The 17,593-nt window shown below is 61.0% G+C and overlaps 2 protein-coding genes across 2 annotated transcripts; both read left to right on the forward strand.

Annotated features, from left to right (window-relative positions):
* Positions 1–519: 519 nt before the first annotated feature.
* Positions 520–4,822, forward strand: TRIM65 (tripartite motif containing 65; the record flags this gene model as incomplete). Its single annotated transcript, XM_082008272.1, has 6 exons — positions 520–966; positions 1,466–1,561; positions 1,636–1,869; positions 2,352–2,523; positions 2,855–2,935; positions 4,290–4,822. The coding sequence occupies 6 exons, from the start codon at positions 520–522 to the stop codon at positions 4,820–4,822; spliced, it is 1,563 nt and encodes a 520-aa protein (XP_081864398.1).
* A 2,011-nt stretch (positions 4,823–6,833) lies between these two features.
* On the forward strand, positions 6,834–13,640 carry TRIM47 (tripartite motif containing 47; the record flags this gene model as incomplete). The annotated part of the gene is made up of 6 exons (XM_082008075.1): positions 6,834–7,556; positions 9,403–9,498; positions 10,056–10,286; positions 10,839–11,034; positions 11,725–11,799; positions 13,015–13,640. The coding sequence occupies 6 exons, from the start codon at positions 6,834–6,836 to the stop codon at positions 13,638–13,640; spliced, it is 1,947 nt and encodes a 648-aa protein (XP_081864201.1).
* Positions 13,641–17,593: the final 3,953 nt, after the last annotated feature.

Below are 17,593 nucleotides of genomic sequence, written 5' to 3' on the forward strand. Positions count from 1 at the left end.
CCCTCTCTGCTCGTTCCCAGGCTGGCACTTGTCAGGAGCGCCGTACTGAGGTGTCTGTGCCAGGGAGGAGTGCTATGTTCTGCTTGGGGACCCAGCCCTGGCAGAGGTGAGGATGCCAGGAAGTTCCCTCAAAGGGCAAAAAAGAGCGAAATCAAGTTACACATCGTAAGAGTACCCGTGCAAACGCAGTCGCAGAGATACACGTTGCTCTGAACCGTGACAACCTCTTGCATGTGTCTCCCTGTGCTGTTGCTGCAGTGTTTCATCCCCTCCGGGGCCTCCTGCTGTGCTTCGCAGCCCTCCCCGTGCCCGGGGGGAGCAGCTCGGACCCTCCCCAGCATGTGGCACAGCCAGCGTGGCCGGGGGGGGCACCCACTGGGTGTCTCTTTAAGAGCATGCCTGGCTCGGAGCCCTGACCCGCCTCTGGGCTCAGCGTCACCATCTCTTCCTCCTCTGCACAGCTGAGTTTCTATTTCCCCGGCTTTTTTCCCTCATCGCCCCATCCCCGGCACAGGCAAGATGGCATCGCCCGTCTCGCAGAAGCTGGAGGAGAAGCTGGTGTGCTCCATCTGCCTGGAGGTGTTCAGGGTGCCCGTGACCTTGCCCTGCGGGCACAACTTCTGCAATCGCTGCATCGGCGACCACTGGCGCAAGCAAGAGCAGGTGCCCACCACGGCCGAGAAGGGCTACACGTGCCCCGAGTGCCGCAGGGGCTTCGAACGGCGCCCGGAGCTGGAGAAGAACGTCAACCTGTGCAGCGTGGTGGAGCTGGCACGGGATGGCGAGGCGCGGGTGTCGGGCACAGAGAGGTGCGAGGTGGCCCACGGCGAGCTGTGCCCGCAGCACGGACGCCCGCTGGAGCTGTACTGTGAGGACGAGCGGCGATGCATCTGCTGTGTCTGCACCGTCGGGCAGTGCCAGCGGCACCGACGGGTGCTCTTCGCGGAGGAACGCTCTAAAAAGCAGGTGGGGAGGATGGGTCGGCAGGACTGGGGCAGCGGGTGGGGTGAGCAGGGGGAGTCATGGCAGCTCGGGTGCAGCATGACATCCACCTCCACTGTCCCGTGCCCTGCTGTGGGGATGTGATGTACCTCTGTGTGTCGAGCTGTGCCCGGCCTCAGCTGAACAGGGGACTGGCACAGGCTCTGGCCAAGGAGGTGCCACCAGCACCCAGATGCTCCCTGAGAAACCGGGGGCTGTCGGGAGCAGCAGAGAGCTGGGTAAATCCAGCAGTACTGGACAAATGGTGCTGTATGTGTTCGTGACCCCCTGATCTAGAGAAAACAGCTAAAAAGAGGTGAAAGACAGCACAGGGTTTCACTCCTCAGTGACCCTGGTCACAGCCTCTCCCCTCCCCAGGCCTCCTCCTTCCCTGCGAGCCTTGTCCCGCAGCGCTGAGAGGGCTCCCGGGGCCTGGCGGGCAGCAGCAAGCTGCACCGCAGGACGCTGGTGCCTCCCTTCGCAGGCCCTTTTGAAAGAGTCCCTGGAAAAAGCCCAGGAGGAATCGGAGAGGATCGAGCGGGAGGTGCGGGAGCTGGAGGAGCAAATGCACGGCATCAAGGTAGCACCACGGCCCCCTCCGCGCCGGGCACGCGGGTGGGAGGGTGCGGGCTGTCACGGCTCTTCCCCACCTAGGACTCCTCCGAGAGGCTCAAATCAGTGATTCTGAGCAAATTCGCCCTCCTGAAGAAAGCCCTGGAGGATTGCCAGTGGTGGACGGTGGCCAGGATCGAGCAAGAGCAGGCGGCAGCGCTGGGGCGCGTGGGGGAGAACTGGAACCTCCTGAAGGACCGCCTGGACGTCCTCGGCCGGCACAAGGAGAGGGCTCAGCGCCTGCTGACCTGTCCCGACCACAGGACCTTCCTCCAGGTACCGCCCCGGCGCCGTGTCCCTCCCCGCGCCTGGGTGCTGCCGGCCCCGCACCCTTTCGGTGGGGGCAGAGATGTGGCCGACTCCTTCCCCACGGGGACGCACCCTCAGCCCGGCTCAGCGATGGCATGGGGCTGCAGGGAAGAACTGCTTTCGGGGGGTTGCTGAAAAGTTGGGGGAGCGATGCTGGATGAGAGCGGATGGTGCCGCCCGCGGGGCCATGAGCTGCATCTCCCACCCCAAACTGCTCAGCGAGGCTCTTCTGCCACCACAAAAAACAAAATCCTGTGCCGCAGCCTCTCTGCTCCGCACAGCCTCACGCTCCCCCTGCAACGGTGCCCTGACCTGGCGTGCCAGCCGCGGCGAGCGGCGCACACTCGGGGATGCCCCCGTCGCCCACCGGGGACATGCGGTGTGTGCGGATGGGTTTCGGAGCTGCCGATCCTCCCCAGGCCGGTGCATGTCTGTGTGTCCGTCCGCAGGAGTTTCCCCGACTCCCGTCTCCGGAGAGCCTGGAGGCGCTGCTCCCCGTGGACTTCGATGCAGCCGGTGTGGTCAAGCACATCACCGAGATCCTCACCGACATCTCCAGGCTCTTGCTGGAGGACCTGCCCGGCTCTGTGGTCCCCAAAGCCCCTGACCCTGTTGGCCGAGGTAAGCCCTCTGCTTGCAGGGCCACCCCAAAGGGCTCCAAGTCACCCTGAACCATAGCCTGGCCGGTGTCACCACGCTGGGGACATGGCTGCTGGACACAGGGGCTTGGGATGGGGACACGCATCTGCTGTTCAGCAGATGGGTATCGATGGGGTGGGCTGGGCTGAGTGTCTTCCCTGTGGTCCCTCCTTGCTGGCAATGGCAAGGCACGGTGGCATGTGCCCACTCCCAGGCTTGGATACTGATGGATTTCCTCCTCCTCCCACTGAGGCTGGGAAGGGACAAGTTTTTGGGTGGCAGCACTCAGAATGCCTGTCCCCATCCTCTGCAGGCCTGGTGCAGCCCGAGGGGCCAGCGGTGAAGATGGTGGCCCCTCTCTCCGAGTGCCAGCTCCGAGCTGAGCTTCTGAAGGGTGAGTAGCACATGGGGGGCTGCGGGAACAGCACCCCACTGGGGTCCCCAGCAAGCAGAGATTTCACCAAGTCGAGCTCTTCCCTGGGAGGGGGGTGGTTGTGGCTGTGGTGAAGGGGGGTCCTTCCCCAGTTCTCCCAATTCCTCTCCCTAAATGTGGAGAAGGGTGTTGGAGGGACGGGGCTGACAGACTGGAGGACACTGCGTGGCCGGGAAAGGGTTCATTAGAGGTTAGCAGCACCAGGCACTGCTTTTCTGTGGGAACTGGGGCTGCCAGTGCCCGGCACGGGGTCGGTCGCTGCCCTAGATCTCTCCCCACCTCCATCCTCTCCTTTTCACCCGCCTTGGGTGTCTCGCCCGGGCAGGAGCGACGTGCCTGTTCCGACGACCCGTATTCAGACACAGCGCTTTCCCGCAGGCAGGCACCGTCAGCAGCTGGCAAGCGAGCACCCATGGGGCTGTCGTGGGCTGCCCCAGCCGCCCTGCCTGCACAGCCCTGCCTGCACAGCCCTGCCTGCACAGCCCTGCCTGCACAGCCCTGCCTGCACTCATTGCTCTCTATCTGGGGATGTGGCCCCAGCGCTCCCAGCTGGACTCCTTCATGTCCCCTTCCCTCCCTGGGCACATCCCACTCCAATTCCTTAGGGATTTCCTCGACACTCCTTTTCCCACCTTGTCCCTGTTGGGAAGAGGGTTGTTTAGGGCACATTGGTCAGGTCACTCTTGCCAGGGAGGCGATTGATGCCTGTGGGACCTATAAGGATTCTTTCCATCAGGCCCCAGAGAATGTTCTCAGGGTTATTAATGGGGAAAAGAAGCGTTATTTATGAGCAGCAGGCATGAGCTTGGCGTAGCCGGCCAGGCCAGGCTGTTGCAGGAGGAAGGTGAGGTGCTGGTGGCCCGTGACTGCCCATGGCAGGAGGAGTTACAGCAGCCTGTGCAGGGGAGAGCGAGTCCCCATATTTGCTCATGTAATGCCTGGTTTTCTCCCCCTCTCTCCACCCACGCTCGTTTTTTTTGCTCTTAAAATCAAGCACATCTCTTCTAAAATGACCACAGAGCCATCGCTGCTTGCTGGCTGTGAGCTGGGCTGTGCAAGGCTGCGTGGAGCGTCGTCTCTCGGTGCCTCGCCAGCTATTTCTGGGTGGTTTCCTTTCCTTCCAGCAGGCGGGTGGGCAGGTATCTCATCTCATCCCGCTCCCCTGCACCTCCAAACGTGCTACGGCTTGTTCTCTTCTGTTCTGGGAGCCAGTCCTACACAGTTTAAACCACATCACCACTGGGGGGGCCTTACGCCAAGGGTCTAAAGATCTGATGAAGTATTTCAGCCCCATCCGTGCCATTGCTCTCCCCAGACCACCGCAACCTGACCTTCGATCCCGAGACGGCCAACAAGTACCTGGAGCTGTCGAAAGATAACCGGAAAGCCAAGCACAGCCCCGGTGCCGTCTGCGGGCGTCAGGGGCAGGGACCCCGCTTCGAGCCCTGGCAGGTGCTGTGTACGCAGGGCTACGGCCACGGCCACCACTACTGGGAGGTGAAGATCTCCAGCCACTCCGTCATCCTGGGGGTGACCTACCGCAGCCTCCCCCGGGAGCGGCGGCAGGGCCACAAGTTCAACATCGGGCTGGACGGGGGCTCCTGGGGGCTGCAGGTGCGGGAGGATTGCTACCTGGCCTGGCACAAGGGCCGGGCGGAGAAAATCCAGGAGCGGCTCTATAAGAACCTGGGGCTCAGCCTGGATTACGGCAAGGGCCTCCTCTCCTTCTACGGCCTCGGGGAGAGGACACAGCTCATCCACTCCTTCCACGATGTCTTCACCGAGGCCCTCTATCCCGTCTTCTGGCTGTGCGAGGGACGAGCGGTGACGCTGTGCCGGAGGGGCTGAGCCGGAGTTGCCGCGCTGCTCCGTTAGCCACGCCGGCAAGCACCAGGCTGGTGCCCATCGCCGAGCCACAGCCGGGGACTGTCGCGGTGCGAGTGGGACCCCGACGCCGAGGCGGGAGTGGGGTGCAGTGTTTTAACACGAGCTGATGAGGAAAGATGTGCAAATCGACCCGTTCTGATGTGTATGTGCAAATATCACGCTGGCGACACAAGTCGGGGCAGGGGGAAGGATGCAGGCTGAGGGCCGTGCCCCCGCCGTGGGGATGAAGCCCCCGGTCTCTGTCCATGGGCGCACGTGCGGGCGCCGGTCCCTGCAGACAGGGTGAGGGAGGGGGATAGGCAGGGAGCAAGAATTAGGTTTTTTCCTCTTTCTCCCGTCCTGGCCAGACCTCCCAAGCCTGGGGGAGATTTGGGGTGAGGGGGAACCTGGAGAGGAGTGTTGCAGCCACGGAGTGCTGCGGAGCAATGTGGAGGGAGCCCTGTGCTCCCCCAGCCCCACATGCAGGCAGGTCCTGCTCCCCCAGCCCCTCCCTGTCCCCTCTTGCCTTTCCCGAACCTCTCAGAACAACTTTTTGGGGTGCCACGCTGCAGTTACTCTTTGTGCAAAGCTGCTTTCCCCAATAAAACTCTGTTTTCCTGCTGGTTTGACCCCAGTGCTGGTGAGAGCTGTGGGACCAAGCGGTGTTGGGGGGGTGAGCTGGGTGCCCCTGCCCCCCTCCATCCTGCCCCTCTGTGTCCTCATGGGGCTGGCAGCAGGGACCAGCCAGCGGCAGAAACAGAAAGCGTTTTATTTACAGTAGCACTGCAATAAGGAAACGTGGTTTCCTACGGCTCTGCCCCAAGGTTGATCTGGTGCAGAAGAAAACCCGAAGCTTTGATTGAAGCTTTTCCAAGGGCGAGACTGCAGGGCCGGCATCTCGCCCAGCCCCGTGGGGGTGCTGGTGAGGACTAACGGGACGGAACTGGGCCCCGGGTTCGAAGGGGACATGCAAGGAAACATGCGGGAAATGAATTGCATCAGCTTGCTTCCTTTGGGGAAAAAAGGCTTAAAAAGATCAATCCCCTTCTTTGGGGACAGATGCGATTTGCCTTGCCGTGCTTCCTCCTTCACTCCACGCCTCCCTGCTCCTCCCAGCCCCGGCCTTGGCTGGGACCCAGGGCCAGCGTGGACCTGGGAACTTATCTAAGCCAAAAAAGGGGCTGTGTACCCTCCGTGGGAGGTGGCTGGAGATCCCATGTTTACCAGGCAGGTCCTCAGAGCAAAAGCACTTTGGTGTTGTCCCAGCCCCATCCCTGCCTGGTGCCAGCCAGGCCCTGGAGGAAGAGGGGACAGGGACTGAGCCAGAGCCTGGGCCCTGCAGCCCTTTTTAGCCATGGGAATGGCTGACATGGGTCCATGGGCACGAGAAAGCACCTGCACCTATGTACTGCGGGGGCTCAGGACCCTCCGTGTGGCTCCAGGGTGGGGAGCAGCTCCTGGGGAGCTCTGGGGCAGCAGATCCCAGGGGGGCAGGGGATGCTCACGGGGGGCAGCGGACCCCTGGGAGGGGGATTGGACTGGGCTGGCAACAGGTTCCCTGGAGAGGAAGAGATGCGGGGGGGAACAGCTACCCCTGGGGGCAGCAGACCCCCAGCGCGGGTCCAGACCCCAGAGGGGCCAACCCTTTAGGGGGTAGCAGACCCTGGGTGGGCGGCAGTACATGCTCAGCAGGGTGCCCCCCGGGGGACAGGCCTCCCAGAAGGCAGCAGATGCCGGGGAGAGGGACGAGATGCCGGGCGTGAGACCCCCCCCCCAGGGGGGCGGGTGATTGGGGACCAGGTCCGGGGGGGGGGGGGCGGTGTGTGGGTCAGACCACCCCCCGGGAGGCAGCAGACCTCCAGCAGCTCTGGGAAGCGGGGCCCGGCCGCGGCAGCAGCTCCGGGCGCGGGGAGGTGGAACGGGCGGGCGGGGCGCGGCGGCCGCCCGCCTCCCGCCGGGGCCGGGGCCGGCTGGTCGGGGCCCCCGCTCAGGGATGGAGGCCGCGCCCGGGAGCGCCCCGCCGTCCTCCGCCGCGGCGTGGCGGCTGGCGCTGGCGGCTCCGGGGCTGCCCGACGGCCCCTTCGGCTGCCCCATCTGCCTCGACCTCCTGAAGGACCCGGTGACGGTGCCCTGCGGGCACAACTTCTGCCAGGGCTGCCTGGGGGAGCTCCGCCAGCGGCCGGGCCCCCCCGACGGCAGCGGCGGGGCGGGCGGGGCCGCCCGTTGCCCGCTCTGCCAGGAGCCCGTCCCCGCAGCCTTGCGGCTCCGCAAGAACCGCGCCCTCTGCGAGGTGCTGCCGCTGCTGGCAGCCGCCGCCGCCGCCGCTCCGGCCACCCCGTCCCCCCCGTCCCCAGCCGCCGCGTCCCCGATGGCACCGGGAGCCGAGGAGGAGGAGGATGCGGCGGGAGAGGAAGGAGCGGTCATGTGCGACGTGTGCCCGGCGGGGTCGCGGGTGGCGGCGGCGCGATCGTGCCTGGTTTGCCTGGCCTCTTTCTGCGGAGCCCACCTGGAGCCCCACCGGCGCGCCCCCGCCTTCCGCGCCCACCGCCTGGTAGCCCCGCTGCGGCGGCTGGAGGAGGGGCTCTGCCCCCGCCACCTCCAGCCCCTCGACGGCTTCTGCCGCGCCGAGCAAACCTGCGTCTGCGCCCGCTGCCGCGCCCACGAGCATCGCGCCCACGACGTGGTGCCCCTCGAGCGGGAGCGGGAGCACAAGGAGGTGCGTGGGGCTGGGGGGGGGGGGGGGAGGTGGCGCGGGGTCTCCCCGCGGGGATTGCTCCGGCAGGTGCTGTGCTGGTGGGACCCTGGGAATGGGGGTGTCCCTATGGGGTCCAGTGCCCGTGGGGCATCCTGGGTGGGGTGAAGCGTGGCATCCCTGGGAGGGGTTCACGCTGCACCCACGCCCCCACGGAAAACCTAATCCCCACGTGGTGGGTGTGCAGGTGCAGCACTGGTGGGATGCTGGTGCTGCAGCCTTCTCCCCTCGCGGGACCCCACCCCAGCATGAGGGGCGTATGGACAGCGTGCTGTGCCATCGGGGTGCCCCGTGCGTTGGGGACAGGAAGGGCAGATGGGGACAGGCATTAGGGGCAGACCCACTGCCAGCCAGCCTGTGGGACCTTGTCCCACTGTGGGGCTGAACTCGCGATCCCCCTGGGTGTAGGGCTGGGGGCGAGGGCGCCTGGGACATCCCGCAGTGGCTGCCCCCGCGGTCATGGGGCACCCGCCTTCTCCGTCTTGTTCCCACAGCTTCGTCAAGGCGGTTTTTCTCGGCGCGCTGGCAGCCTGCCCGGCTGCCGCTCCCGCTCCCCCAGCCCTTTGTGTCCTGGTGTTTTGGCAGCGGGGTTTTTTCCGTCACTCCCATTCCCAGATGCGGCTGAGTCATCTCCCAAATTCGCACCCACGAGTTTCCCCTGGAGCCGGAGCTCAAAGCCCAACTCAGTGCTGCTTTCCTGGGCACTGCTGCCTCGAGTGCGTGGGGCCTCTGCGGGGCTGCAGGCAGATGGGAGCCCATGAAGCTCGCAGCATGGTGGCATCCCTGCTTTGGCATGGGGCGTTTGGAGACCTTGGGGGGGTTTGCTTTTTCCAGGGCAGAGCCCGGGGCCTGTGGGCACGCTGGCGGGGAGCACAGCGGCAGCTCTGAGCCAGCTCCCGCTCCCCTGTGATCTGTTGGGATTGCAGGAAAACCCTTTTGCCGGAGTTATTAGTCATCAGCTGCCTTAAAATAAGAAAGCATGTGTGACCCCAGCCCCAAGGAACTGTCGAGCCTCAGCAGGCGCTGCTTAATGTCGCCCGCATGGCCTCCGCTCTCTGCCTCTGCCCTCGCGCTGTGGGGTGCGAAGGATGGATGGGGAAAGCGCCTGTCCCCCCCGCCGGGCAGCAGCGCTGCAGGGAGCTGAGCCCCGGGGTGGGGGGAGCCGGGGGGGCTGGGGAGTGCTATGCCCTCCTGGCTCCTGAGGGACCCGTCCTCGTGACGGGCAATGACCGGCGCCAGCAATAGCGCGTCAGGAAACAGCGCGTTCGGACGGTGCTTCCTTTGCAGCCACGCAGCACCCCGTGCTCCCGAGCTGGTTTGCTTTGCTCCTAATGAGAAACCTCCAGGTTTTCTCCAGGTTTCTCTCAGTGCTGCGCTTCCAGGCACTCCAGTCTGCCTTTCAGCTTCCGCACCAGTCCCAGGAGGGTTTTTCCCAGCCTTGGGATACACGCTAAGAGCACACAGCGTAGCTGCGCTTGCTGCAGTCGCCGCCCAATGGTTTTACTTTCAAATTCCTATTTTGTTTGGTTTCCGCTGGGACCCAGGTGGGGAGCGTGGAGCTGGGCACGACTCTTTGCAGCCCGGCTGCTCCTTTAGTTTTCCAACCGAGTGAGAAGAGAGGTTGGCTGTTGCAGGGGAGGAAAACAGGGAAACAACTCGCAATTCCTTGCACCCTTCACCCGAAGCCTGATAGCAAGGTCACGGTCAGAGAGGGGGCTGTGGGCTGAACCTGGGGAGAGGCTGGATCCCCCATGCCTCCCTGCCGCCGGGATTGAGGAGCAGAGTTCAGCGTTGGCCGTTGTGTCCGCAGGCCCAACAAGCCAAATTCCTCAGCGATGCGGAGAACGAGCTGGAGGAGCTGGCAGTCACCATTGCGCAGGCCAAGAAGATGGTGGAGCTCATTAAGGTGACTCTGTGATGGCTTCGCTCCATTAGTGCAGCTCTGCTGGGCCGGGGGGGCGGAGGTGAAGGGGCCGTGAGCTTTTGGGGAACGTGGGGTGTAGAGGTGGTGCTCGCAGGGGAGCAAGCACTCCATAAAACCATGGTGACCCTGGCAAGGATCCCTGAGGGTTCTTGCTCCTCATCTCTGCTAACTCACAGCATCTCTGGTGGCTTTCGTTTGCAACCTGGAAGGAGGAATGGGGTGAGGATGGTGCCAGGGCATCCGCTGGCTCTTGCACCTTCTCTCCCCAGGCTCAGGGGGGTCTTGGTCCCCTCTGGCCCTTGTGCAAGCACGTCACCACCGCCTGGGACACGAGATGTGGTGGAGCAGTAAGCGGCCGTGCCCAGCCAGGTCCCTTGACACCTGGTTTGTAAAGTGCTCTGAGCTCTTGGGTGAAGGGGGTTATGGGGTGTTGGGGGACCCCACAGAGCTGAGAACTGGGTGCTGGGCATGGGACAAGGCTGCTGTCCCACACCGTTGCCTGTGGGAGGTGACCCTGACCCCTCTCTCCCTGCGCTCAGGGTGCTGCCACAAAGGAGAGGGAAAGAGTCGAGAAGCTCTTTGCAGAAGCCTCTGAGGTCCTGGCGGCCTTCCAGAAGGAGGTGGCTGGTTTCATCGAGGACGGGGAGCGCTCCATGCTGGGGGAGGCCGAGGCTGATCTCCGCTGGAAGGAGGAGAGGCGAGCCAAGCTGGCCCAGTGCAAGCAAAACCTGGAGAATGTCCCCAGCACCGACACCATCTACTTCCTCCAGGTGCCTGGGTGGGATGGGGCGAGGAGAAGGAGCGGTCTTTTGGGGTTTTGTCTCATTTCACGTGGAGCTGGGTGCCGGGAGCTCTGGGACGTGAGCGCTGCAGAGTGTCACTCCTGTTGGCACACTCAACGGGGGGACCAGGCAGCCACGACTTTCTCCTCCATCACCCCCACCTCCATCCCGGCCATGACTCAGGAGAAGCTGATGTGCTGCCCGGGCTGGGCACCTAGGTGTGGGGGGCAAAGAGCGAGAGGTTGGGGTGCCCCACTGCCCCCACCCAGCATCCTTCCCATCCCTGGCAGCCCAGTGAGAGGAGACCTTTTTGGGAGGAGGTGCTGCTCGTGAGGTGGGCATGGTCTGGGTCCAGCTTTGAAAGGGAGCGAAGAGAAGGCGCCAGGAACGCGTGGCCGGGAGAGTGCTCTCCTCCCCTGTCCTTGGGCCAAGTCCTGTGAGCTGCCAGTTCCCAAATCCTTCGGGACAGGGTGGGGTTGCGGAACAAGAGACAACTTCAGCTTGTTTGAAACCTCCTGAAACTCCATCTTCTTGGCTCAGGAATTTCAGGCCTTAAAAGTAGCCATGGAAGAAAACCTCTCCCCAGCTCTGAGCTTCCAGAATGAGCTGAACTTCACCAAATGCACCCAGGCTGTGGGCGCCGTGAAGAACGTGCTGGCCGCTGCCTGCAAAAACCAGTGGGACCACTTGCAGGGAAAAGGAATTGATGGGCTGAGTTTCCAGGAGATGGAGGAAGGTTTGTGTTCGCCCAGGCCCTCTGCTCGGAGGTCACCCCGTCACCCTCCATCCTCCCCGCGTAGGTGGCAGACGCCTGCGGGCTCAAGGGCTCCTGCGAGCGCTCGCCCCTCTCCCGCCAGCCCTGGAGGCTGCCCGGCACGGTTGCTTTGCACGTTGCACAATCCCTGTCTGGGCTTCTGCCATGGCCTCGAGGTTTTATGAATTTTTCCACAGAGACTGGAGAGGCAACAAACAGCCTGGGAGTTAGGCAGGACCCTGCGGGAGGGGGCAAGTGGCCAAAGTGGCCTCCTGTGAAAGGGGACTCTTTCTTCCCAGGATAGACGGTCCTCTTCGTGGGGCAGGCTGTGGTCTCCCAAACCTGCCAGGCTTGGCAAGCCACCACAGCGGCTTTCTCCCGCGCGCTCTCCTTTACCCTGAGCGTTGTCCTCTCTCATTTTCTCGGTGCCCGTGGGAATTGCAGCCAGTTCCTTGCCCCCCAGGCCCATGTCCCTGGGGTGGCAAAGGTGGCATCTGTCCTTTCCCGTGTCCGAGCCGATGGGGATGTGCAGGGGGAGCTGGCGATGCCAGCCGGGGCTCGGGGCTGCAGCAGCCGGCTACCATCAGGTGGGCGGCGATGCTCCCGTAACACCCTTGTTCGTGGCATCGGGTTCTTTGCTGACGGCAAACCCTTCTGTCCCTGTCTCTGCAGCGTTGGCCGAGTCCCGGTTTCCAGAAAAGTCAAACAATCCCGCCTGCCTGGAGAGCCGTGATTACTTCCTGAAATGTGAGCGAGAGACTTTTGCTTTGGCAGCTGTCACTAAGGTCCATCTTCCCTTTCCTCTCTCCCAGCCGGCCAGCTCCTTCCCGCATGCCCGGCCGGTGCTGGTCCCGAGCCGACGGCTGGCAGGAACGCTGCTGCCACCAAAGGAAATACTGCTCAGCTAATGAGGAAGCCTCCTTGCTTTCCTGACAACAGTCATCATCTGTTTAGGGGATATATTTTTTCCCTTGTCTGTGGCTCTGCCGGACCGGCTGCCAGTGGGGCTGCAGGCGTACCATGTAATTTCTGCTGCCTTCCAGCCCGTGACGAATTGGATCCTCCGTTAAATTAGATCAGAGTTCGTGCATCTGCCTTGCGCAGAGCAGCGGTCTGATGAACGTCAGCTTCAGCGGCAGCAAGCAGAGGGATAATTCAGTGGCCGAGCAGGGACGGTGGGGCAGAAGGGTCTGAGGCTGGATGATGCAGGGCTGGGCTTGGGCTCCGACACCCTACGCGTCCCCCGTCAGCCTTACAGGGGATGTGGGGTCACCTGCTGAGATGTCCACCGGGGACAAGATCTGCCTCGATGGCACCGGTGCACCCCGCCGGCAGCCGGGCGGCAAAGCCTGGGCTCAAGCGGGGCGTGCTGCGCTGCGGCTGTAGGGTTTGGACACGCCATGGGTTCCGACCCGCAACGCAGTCGGCAGCGATACGTGTCCAGGGCTGTTCCTGCCGGACACCTCCGCTGCTCAGGACCCAGCGGCGGTTCTCGCGTGGCCCCGCGTGCCGGGCGCTGCCTCTGCTCCCCTGGGAGCTGGCCGCAAGGAGCGGTTGGTTTGTAGCCGTGGCGTGCCTGACTGTTCTCCTGGCTTCTGGGGTCCCTCCCTCCCGTGTCTGTGGTTGCCTGCGACCCGCTTTCATATGGGGTCTCCCTACGAGCACTCTACCTACATTCTCCGCTGTCTGATATCATGGTTGAGCTCACTGAGCAGCCCCTCTGCTCTCTCCTCTGCCCAGTTACCTGTATTCATCCTGCTTATGGGAGTATCGACCCTTTCAGCCTCTGACCCTCATCGGCTGAAATCGGCCGTGGGATTTAAAAGCAAGGGGACAGCGTGATGGTAGAAGTTAGAAAGGATTGTGCTAATCACCAAAGGCAGGGGATCAGAGCGGGGAGGGCTGGGGGGGGGATTTCCTCCTGTTTCCCTCCTCATCCTCATGTCTCCTTGCCCCACACAGTTGCCTTCATCATCGACCTGGACAGTGACACGGCCGACAAGTTCATCCAGCTGTTTGGCACCAAAGGGGCCAAGCGGGTGCTGTGCCCCATCCCCTACCCGGAGAGCCCGACCCGGTTCATCAACTGCGAGCAGGTGCTTGGTGTGAACCTCATGAATCGGGGCAACTACTACTGGGAGGTGGAGCTCATCGACGGCTGGGTCAGCATCGGCGTCATCGCCGAGGACTTCGACCCCCGGGAGTCCTACAACCGCGGGCGCCTGGGGCGGAATGAGAAGTCCTGCTGCCTGCAGTGGAACGGACAGAACTATGTGGCCTGGTTTGGCGGCTTTGAGTCCGTCATCCAGCAGCCGTTTTTCCACACGATTGGGGTCTTCCTGGAGTATTCGGAGAAGGCCCTGACCTTCTACGGAGTCAAGGACTCCAAGATGACCTGCCTGCAGCAGCTCAAGGTCTCAAATTTTGTCAAGGGTCAGTTTGACCCGTTCCAGAACAAGATCAACCACCAATTCGCCTCTCTCTTCTTGTGCAAGCTGAAACCAGCCTTCTTCCTGGAGAGCGTCGATGCCCACCTGCAGATCGGGCCGCTGAAGAAAGATTGTGTTTCGGTGCTAAAGCGTAGGTAACGGCCCGGAGAGCGGGAGCACAGGAAGACCCAGAAGAGTCTCTCCTGCAGCGTATTGCCGCCGTCGTGGCTTCTCTTCGGTAGCGTTGTATTTCTCTGTGGCAGCCCTCCCTCCTCGCTCTGTGCTGCTGGTGACCCGGGGGTGGGTGAAGCCGTCCGGCGGGCAGAGCCGCGGGCTGGGAGCCAGGAGGGAGCTGGATCTGAGTGCCAGCTCTGCTGCTGGGCTGCGGAGGGGACTTGGGCGAGTCCCTGTGCTGCTCCTTGCCCCTCGGTTTCCCTTTCTGGATGTCAGGGACCGTGATACAGCCTTTCTTGGTAAAGCGTATTGCTCGGGAGAAGTGCCACATGGATTTGAAGCTGTATCTGGGCCAGCTGCCGGGGCTGCCCGGTCCCTGTCCTTAGCATCCGCTCGCGCTGCCCTGGTGACTCGCGCAGACGCTTCGCTTTGTGCCTGATCTCAGTCTCGGTGCTGCTGCTGCTTTTTTAAGCGCTGGCTCATCGACACCTTCCGCGTGGTCCTTACCAAGTGCCTTGAAGTAGCAAGGCCGGCACGGACCGGGCGAACCCCCAAAGCAGACACGGTCGCTTCCGCGGTGCCCGCATCACCGTTGTGCCTTGGCGCGGGTGAGCAGGGTGCTCCGGGGTGGGCGGGATGCAGAGGAGCCCGGCTGGGTGCGGGAGCGATGCCGCGGTGACGTGGTACCTCTCTCCGCAGGGCTGACCGCCCATGAGCGCTGCGAGCGTGAAACGAGGACCTTTGCCGTCCCTGGCGGGTATTTTGAACCCTGCTCCGTGACCAGGCTGGTTTGGGAAAAGCCGTGGTCCCGGGTGCGTTGGAGCCCTGTGGCCGCAGGGCTGTTCCCCACCACAGCCAAAAATCCCAGCTGGGAAAGGGGAGAAACCTCCTGCTGAGGAACAGCAGCACCGTTCCAGCCTTGAGGTGGTGAAGCGAGCACGGCAAAACAGTTTTGAGGACGTGCTTTTAGTAAACACCTTCCTCGGGAACTGCTTACAGAAGCTGTACAGCCCCGTGTGTTTGATGGCCGTGCTATTTTAGGGGAATTTAATATTGTCAAACTCCCAACTCTTACAGTACCCTGGGCACACCTGAGCTGTAAATGTCCCCCATAGCCTAGAGAGTTTTTTAAGCGATGAGGAGGTGCTGTGAGTACATCCTGGGTGCAAGTGGTGTGCTTTAGGCACAGCTGTGAGCACGCTGATAGAAGGTGCAGCATCATTCAGTGATTAAACGACCCTTTAGGCTCTGGCAACAAGTAACAATTAACAAAAACTACTCTCAACTAAATGTCCCCGCCGGGAAAGGTGGAAACTTGAGGCTGAGAGCCAAAAACGCCAGTTCACGTGTCCTAAGGGAGCTTTTCCAGCTCTGCCCTGCAGACGTTGTATTTGCGGTACAGAAACAGCGCCTGGAAGGGCGGCACAGTGCAGCTCCTGTCTGGGCGCAGCGTGCCTTTCCACAAGTTTATTTTTCCTGGGATTAGTTTGCTACCTACCTCCCGAAGCTTGCTTTACAGAATCGTAGTGCTGTGTAATACATACCTAGAGAGAAAATATATTGGGTCAGGTTCTTCGCTGGCGTGAGCGAGTCAGTGATGACACGTCAACAGGGATGGAAAATGACCCATGTAGCTAAATACATGAAATATATATATATTCCCCAAAGGAGAAGCTGGAAATCACAGTGGTATATTCAAGGGGAGCCAAGGGAAAAAAGTGAACGTGAATAAAAAAGGCAGCCACAAAGCCGAGAGGTTTAAAGTTAAAGCCACGTTTACATAAACACTGGGGATTAAAGAGCTCCTTTCTTGTAACTCGTCAAAGGGCCCTCGTGTGCCAGCGCTGCCGGTTCCCGCTGGCGTGGGAGGAGGTGCCAGTCCCCAGCAAACCGCCGCTGCCGTGGGCTCTCCTTTGAGGGGCTGAAGGGTCCAAATGCAGCCGCCCCCTCCTCAGGGCAGGGTGGGTGAGTGGGTCTGGGGAGTGGGACCGCTGGGATGTGTCTGCAAATCCCTCCTCCTCCTCCTCCGTGCGCTGTGACTCCTAAAATGCTGCAGGCGGTGGGAAGAGGGGAGGTAGGGCTTCCAGGGTGAAATCTTCAGATGAAATCTTGGCTTCTCCCGGCCAGTGGGAAAACTGCCCAGACTCCTGTCCGGGTGGGAAGTCACTCCCCGTGTCCCGAGCTCCTGCCACAAAACCGCTTTGTCTGGCTTGCGCCAGTCGCTCTCCTGCGAAACTCAGCCTTTGCACGAGATGTCGGTGGTGACGTAGCGCAGGCGTCGGTGCTGTTTTGCTAACACCGGGGAGGACTTGGTATCAGAAGTGCCTTACCAGATAAGAAAGGCAGAGACATGCATCCGCCCACGCATGGTCACGTCCCGAGAGGAAGAGGAAGGTAACCTTGATCTCTGCTGCACGCTTGCAGGAAGGGATCTCGCATGTGGGCTCCTATCTCAGCTCTGTCTGGGCCCTAAATCGCGTTTATTCAGGCAAAACTCCCACCGTTCGCAGCGAGGAGTCTTGCCAGAGTAAATAGAGCGGATCTGGGCCTTTGCCCCGCTTCGTCTTGCCGTAGGCGGATTGATTGCTCCATGGGGAAGCTGTGCTTGGGCCACGCATCCCGCCCTTCTCCTGTGTTGCCCGATGCACGGATGCAAGTCTCCGAACTCCTTCAGAGTTCGGGATGATGAAGCTTTTGCTTAATTCACCTCTGCCCTGAGAGCTGGGATGCCGATACGCAGCTTTGCGGAGGGTTCTGAGGGCTCCTGCAGGTGCGATGCAGTTGGGAAGCGCTACCCAACCCTCTCCTTCCTGCTGCTTGCATTTATCCTGGTTGGAAGCTCTCTAAATCCTCATGGTTTAGGGCACAGAGCAAGTTCTGACCAATTTAAGACCGGAGCAATCCCCCCGGGACGTGCTGTGTTGCCAATAAGTTGGGGTGTCAGCGGGAATGATTGGGAAACGTGCGCTATGCCAGCTCTGGATTGCTGATTTTGCTGCAAACGAAGGGCTGGATGTGGTGTATCATGAGTTTAGATGGATAGATGGCACTTGGCAATTGAAACAGCCTTTCCGTGTTCCCTTGAGTTATTTCTGCTGTCACAGAGTGTTCCTCTTTTCAATTAGGATTTTTTCAATATAGTTACTGTAGAGTATTTTACAGTGTGTGAAAAAACTGTAACGGGATAATATAATGATGCTATTAAATAATATACAGACGTTGCTCTGGGTTGTCTTTCCTTTAAATACCAAACGTTGGAGCTTCCCATTATCTCGTGTTTATTTTTCTGTGTCCTGTACATCTGGTGTAAAATAACACAGATTTTATTTCCAAGTGTGTCTAAAGGAATTGTGCCAAATACGCATTTTTATTGCTCCACTGCAAAAGGAGCGGAAGAATCCTAATATCCAATAACAATATTGTCAGTCCTGGGCAATTCAAAACAACGAATTGTCTCAGTTCTCTCTTCTACCTTGGGCCTCATCTTAGAAATAACAAGGTGAACAGATTAGGCACTTTTTCCTTAGTGTTTTCAATTTTTAGAGTATAAATTTCCAAGGTTTTCTGTGTGATGAGGAGGTCTAGAGCTTCCCACGCACGCTGGCACTCACACCGCCACCTTTTTTAAAAGAAGGCTGAGTTTCTTAATACCAAATATCAGCTGGAGGTAGGAGAAAAACATTATTGGGCGAGGCTTAGTTTATGCGAGGTGGCAGTGCTTCAGCTGGGCGCTTTGGTGGAAGCCGAGTGGATGTCTGCTGCTGACTTTAATAGGAGAGGAATGAGGACTGTTTGTTATAACCATTTCTTAAAAGGGAGACTTACAGCTTATTGAAAAGGCGGATATGCTCTTTTCTTGCCAAGAACCGTACAGATTATGTCATTGCATTTATTTAAATCTGGTTTCCATTAGGTAGTTTTTCTGCTTTCCCCCCCTG

Source organism: Phaethon aethereus (genome assembly GCF_964289735.1).
Source record: "Phaethon aethereus genome assembly, chromosome: 18".
NCBI classification, from domain to species: Eukaryota; Metazoa; Chordata; class Aves; order Phaethontiformes; family Phaethontidae; genus Phaethon; species Phaethon aethereus.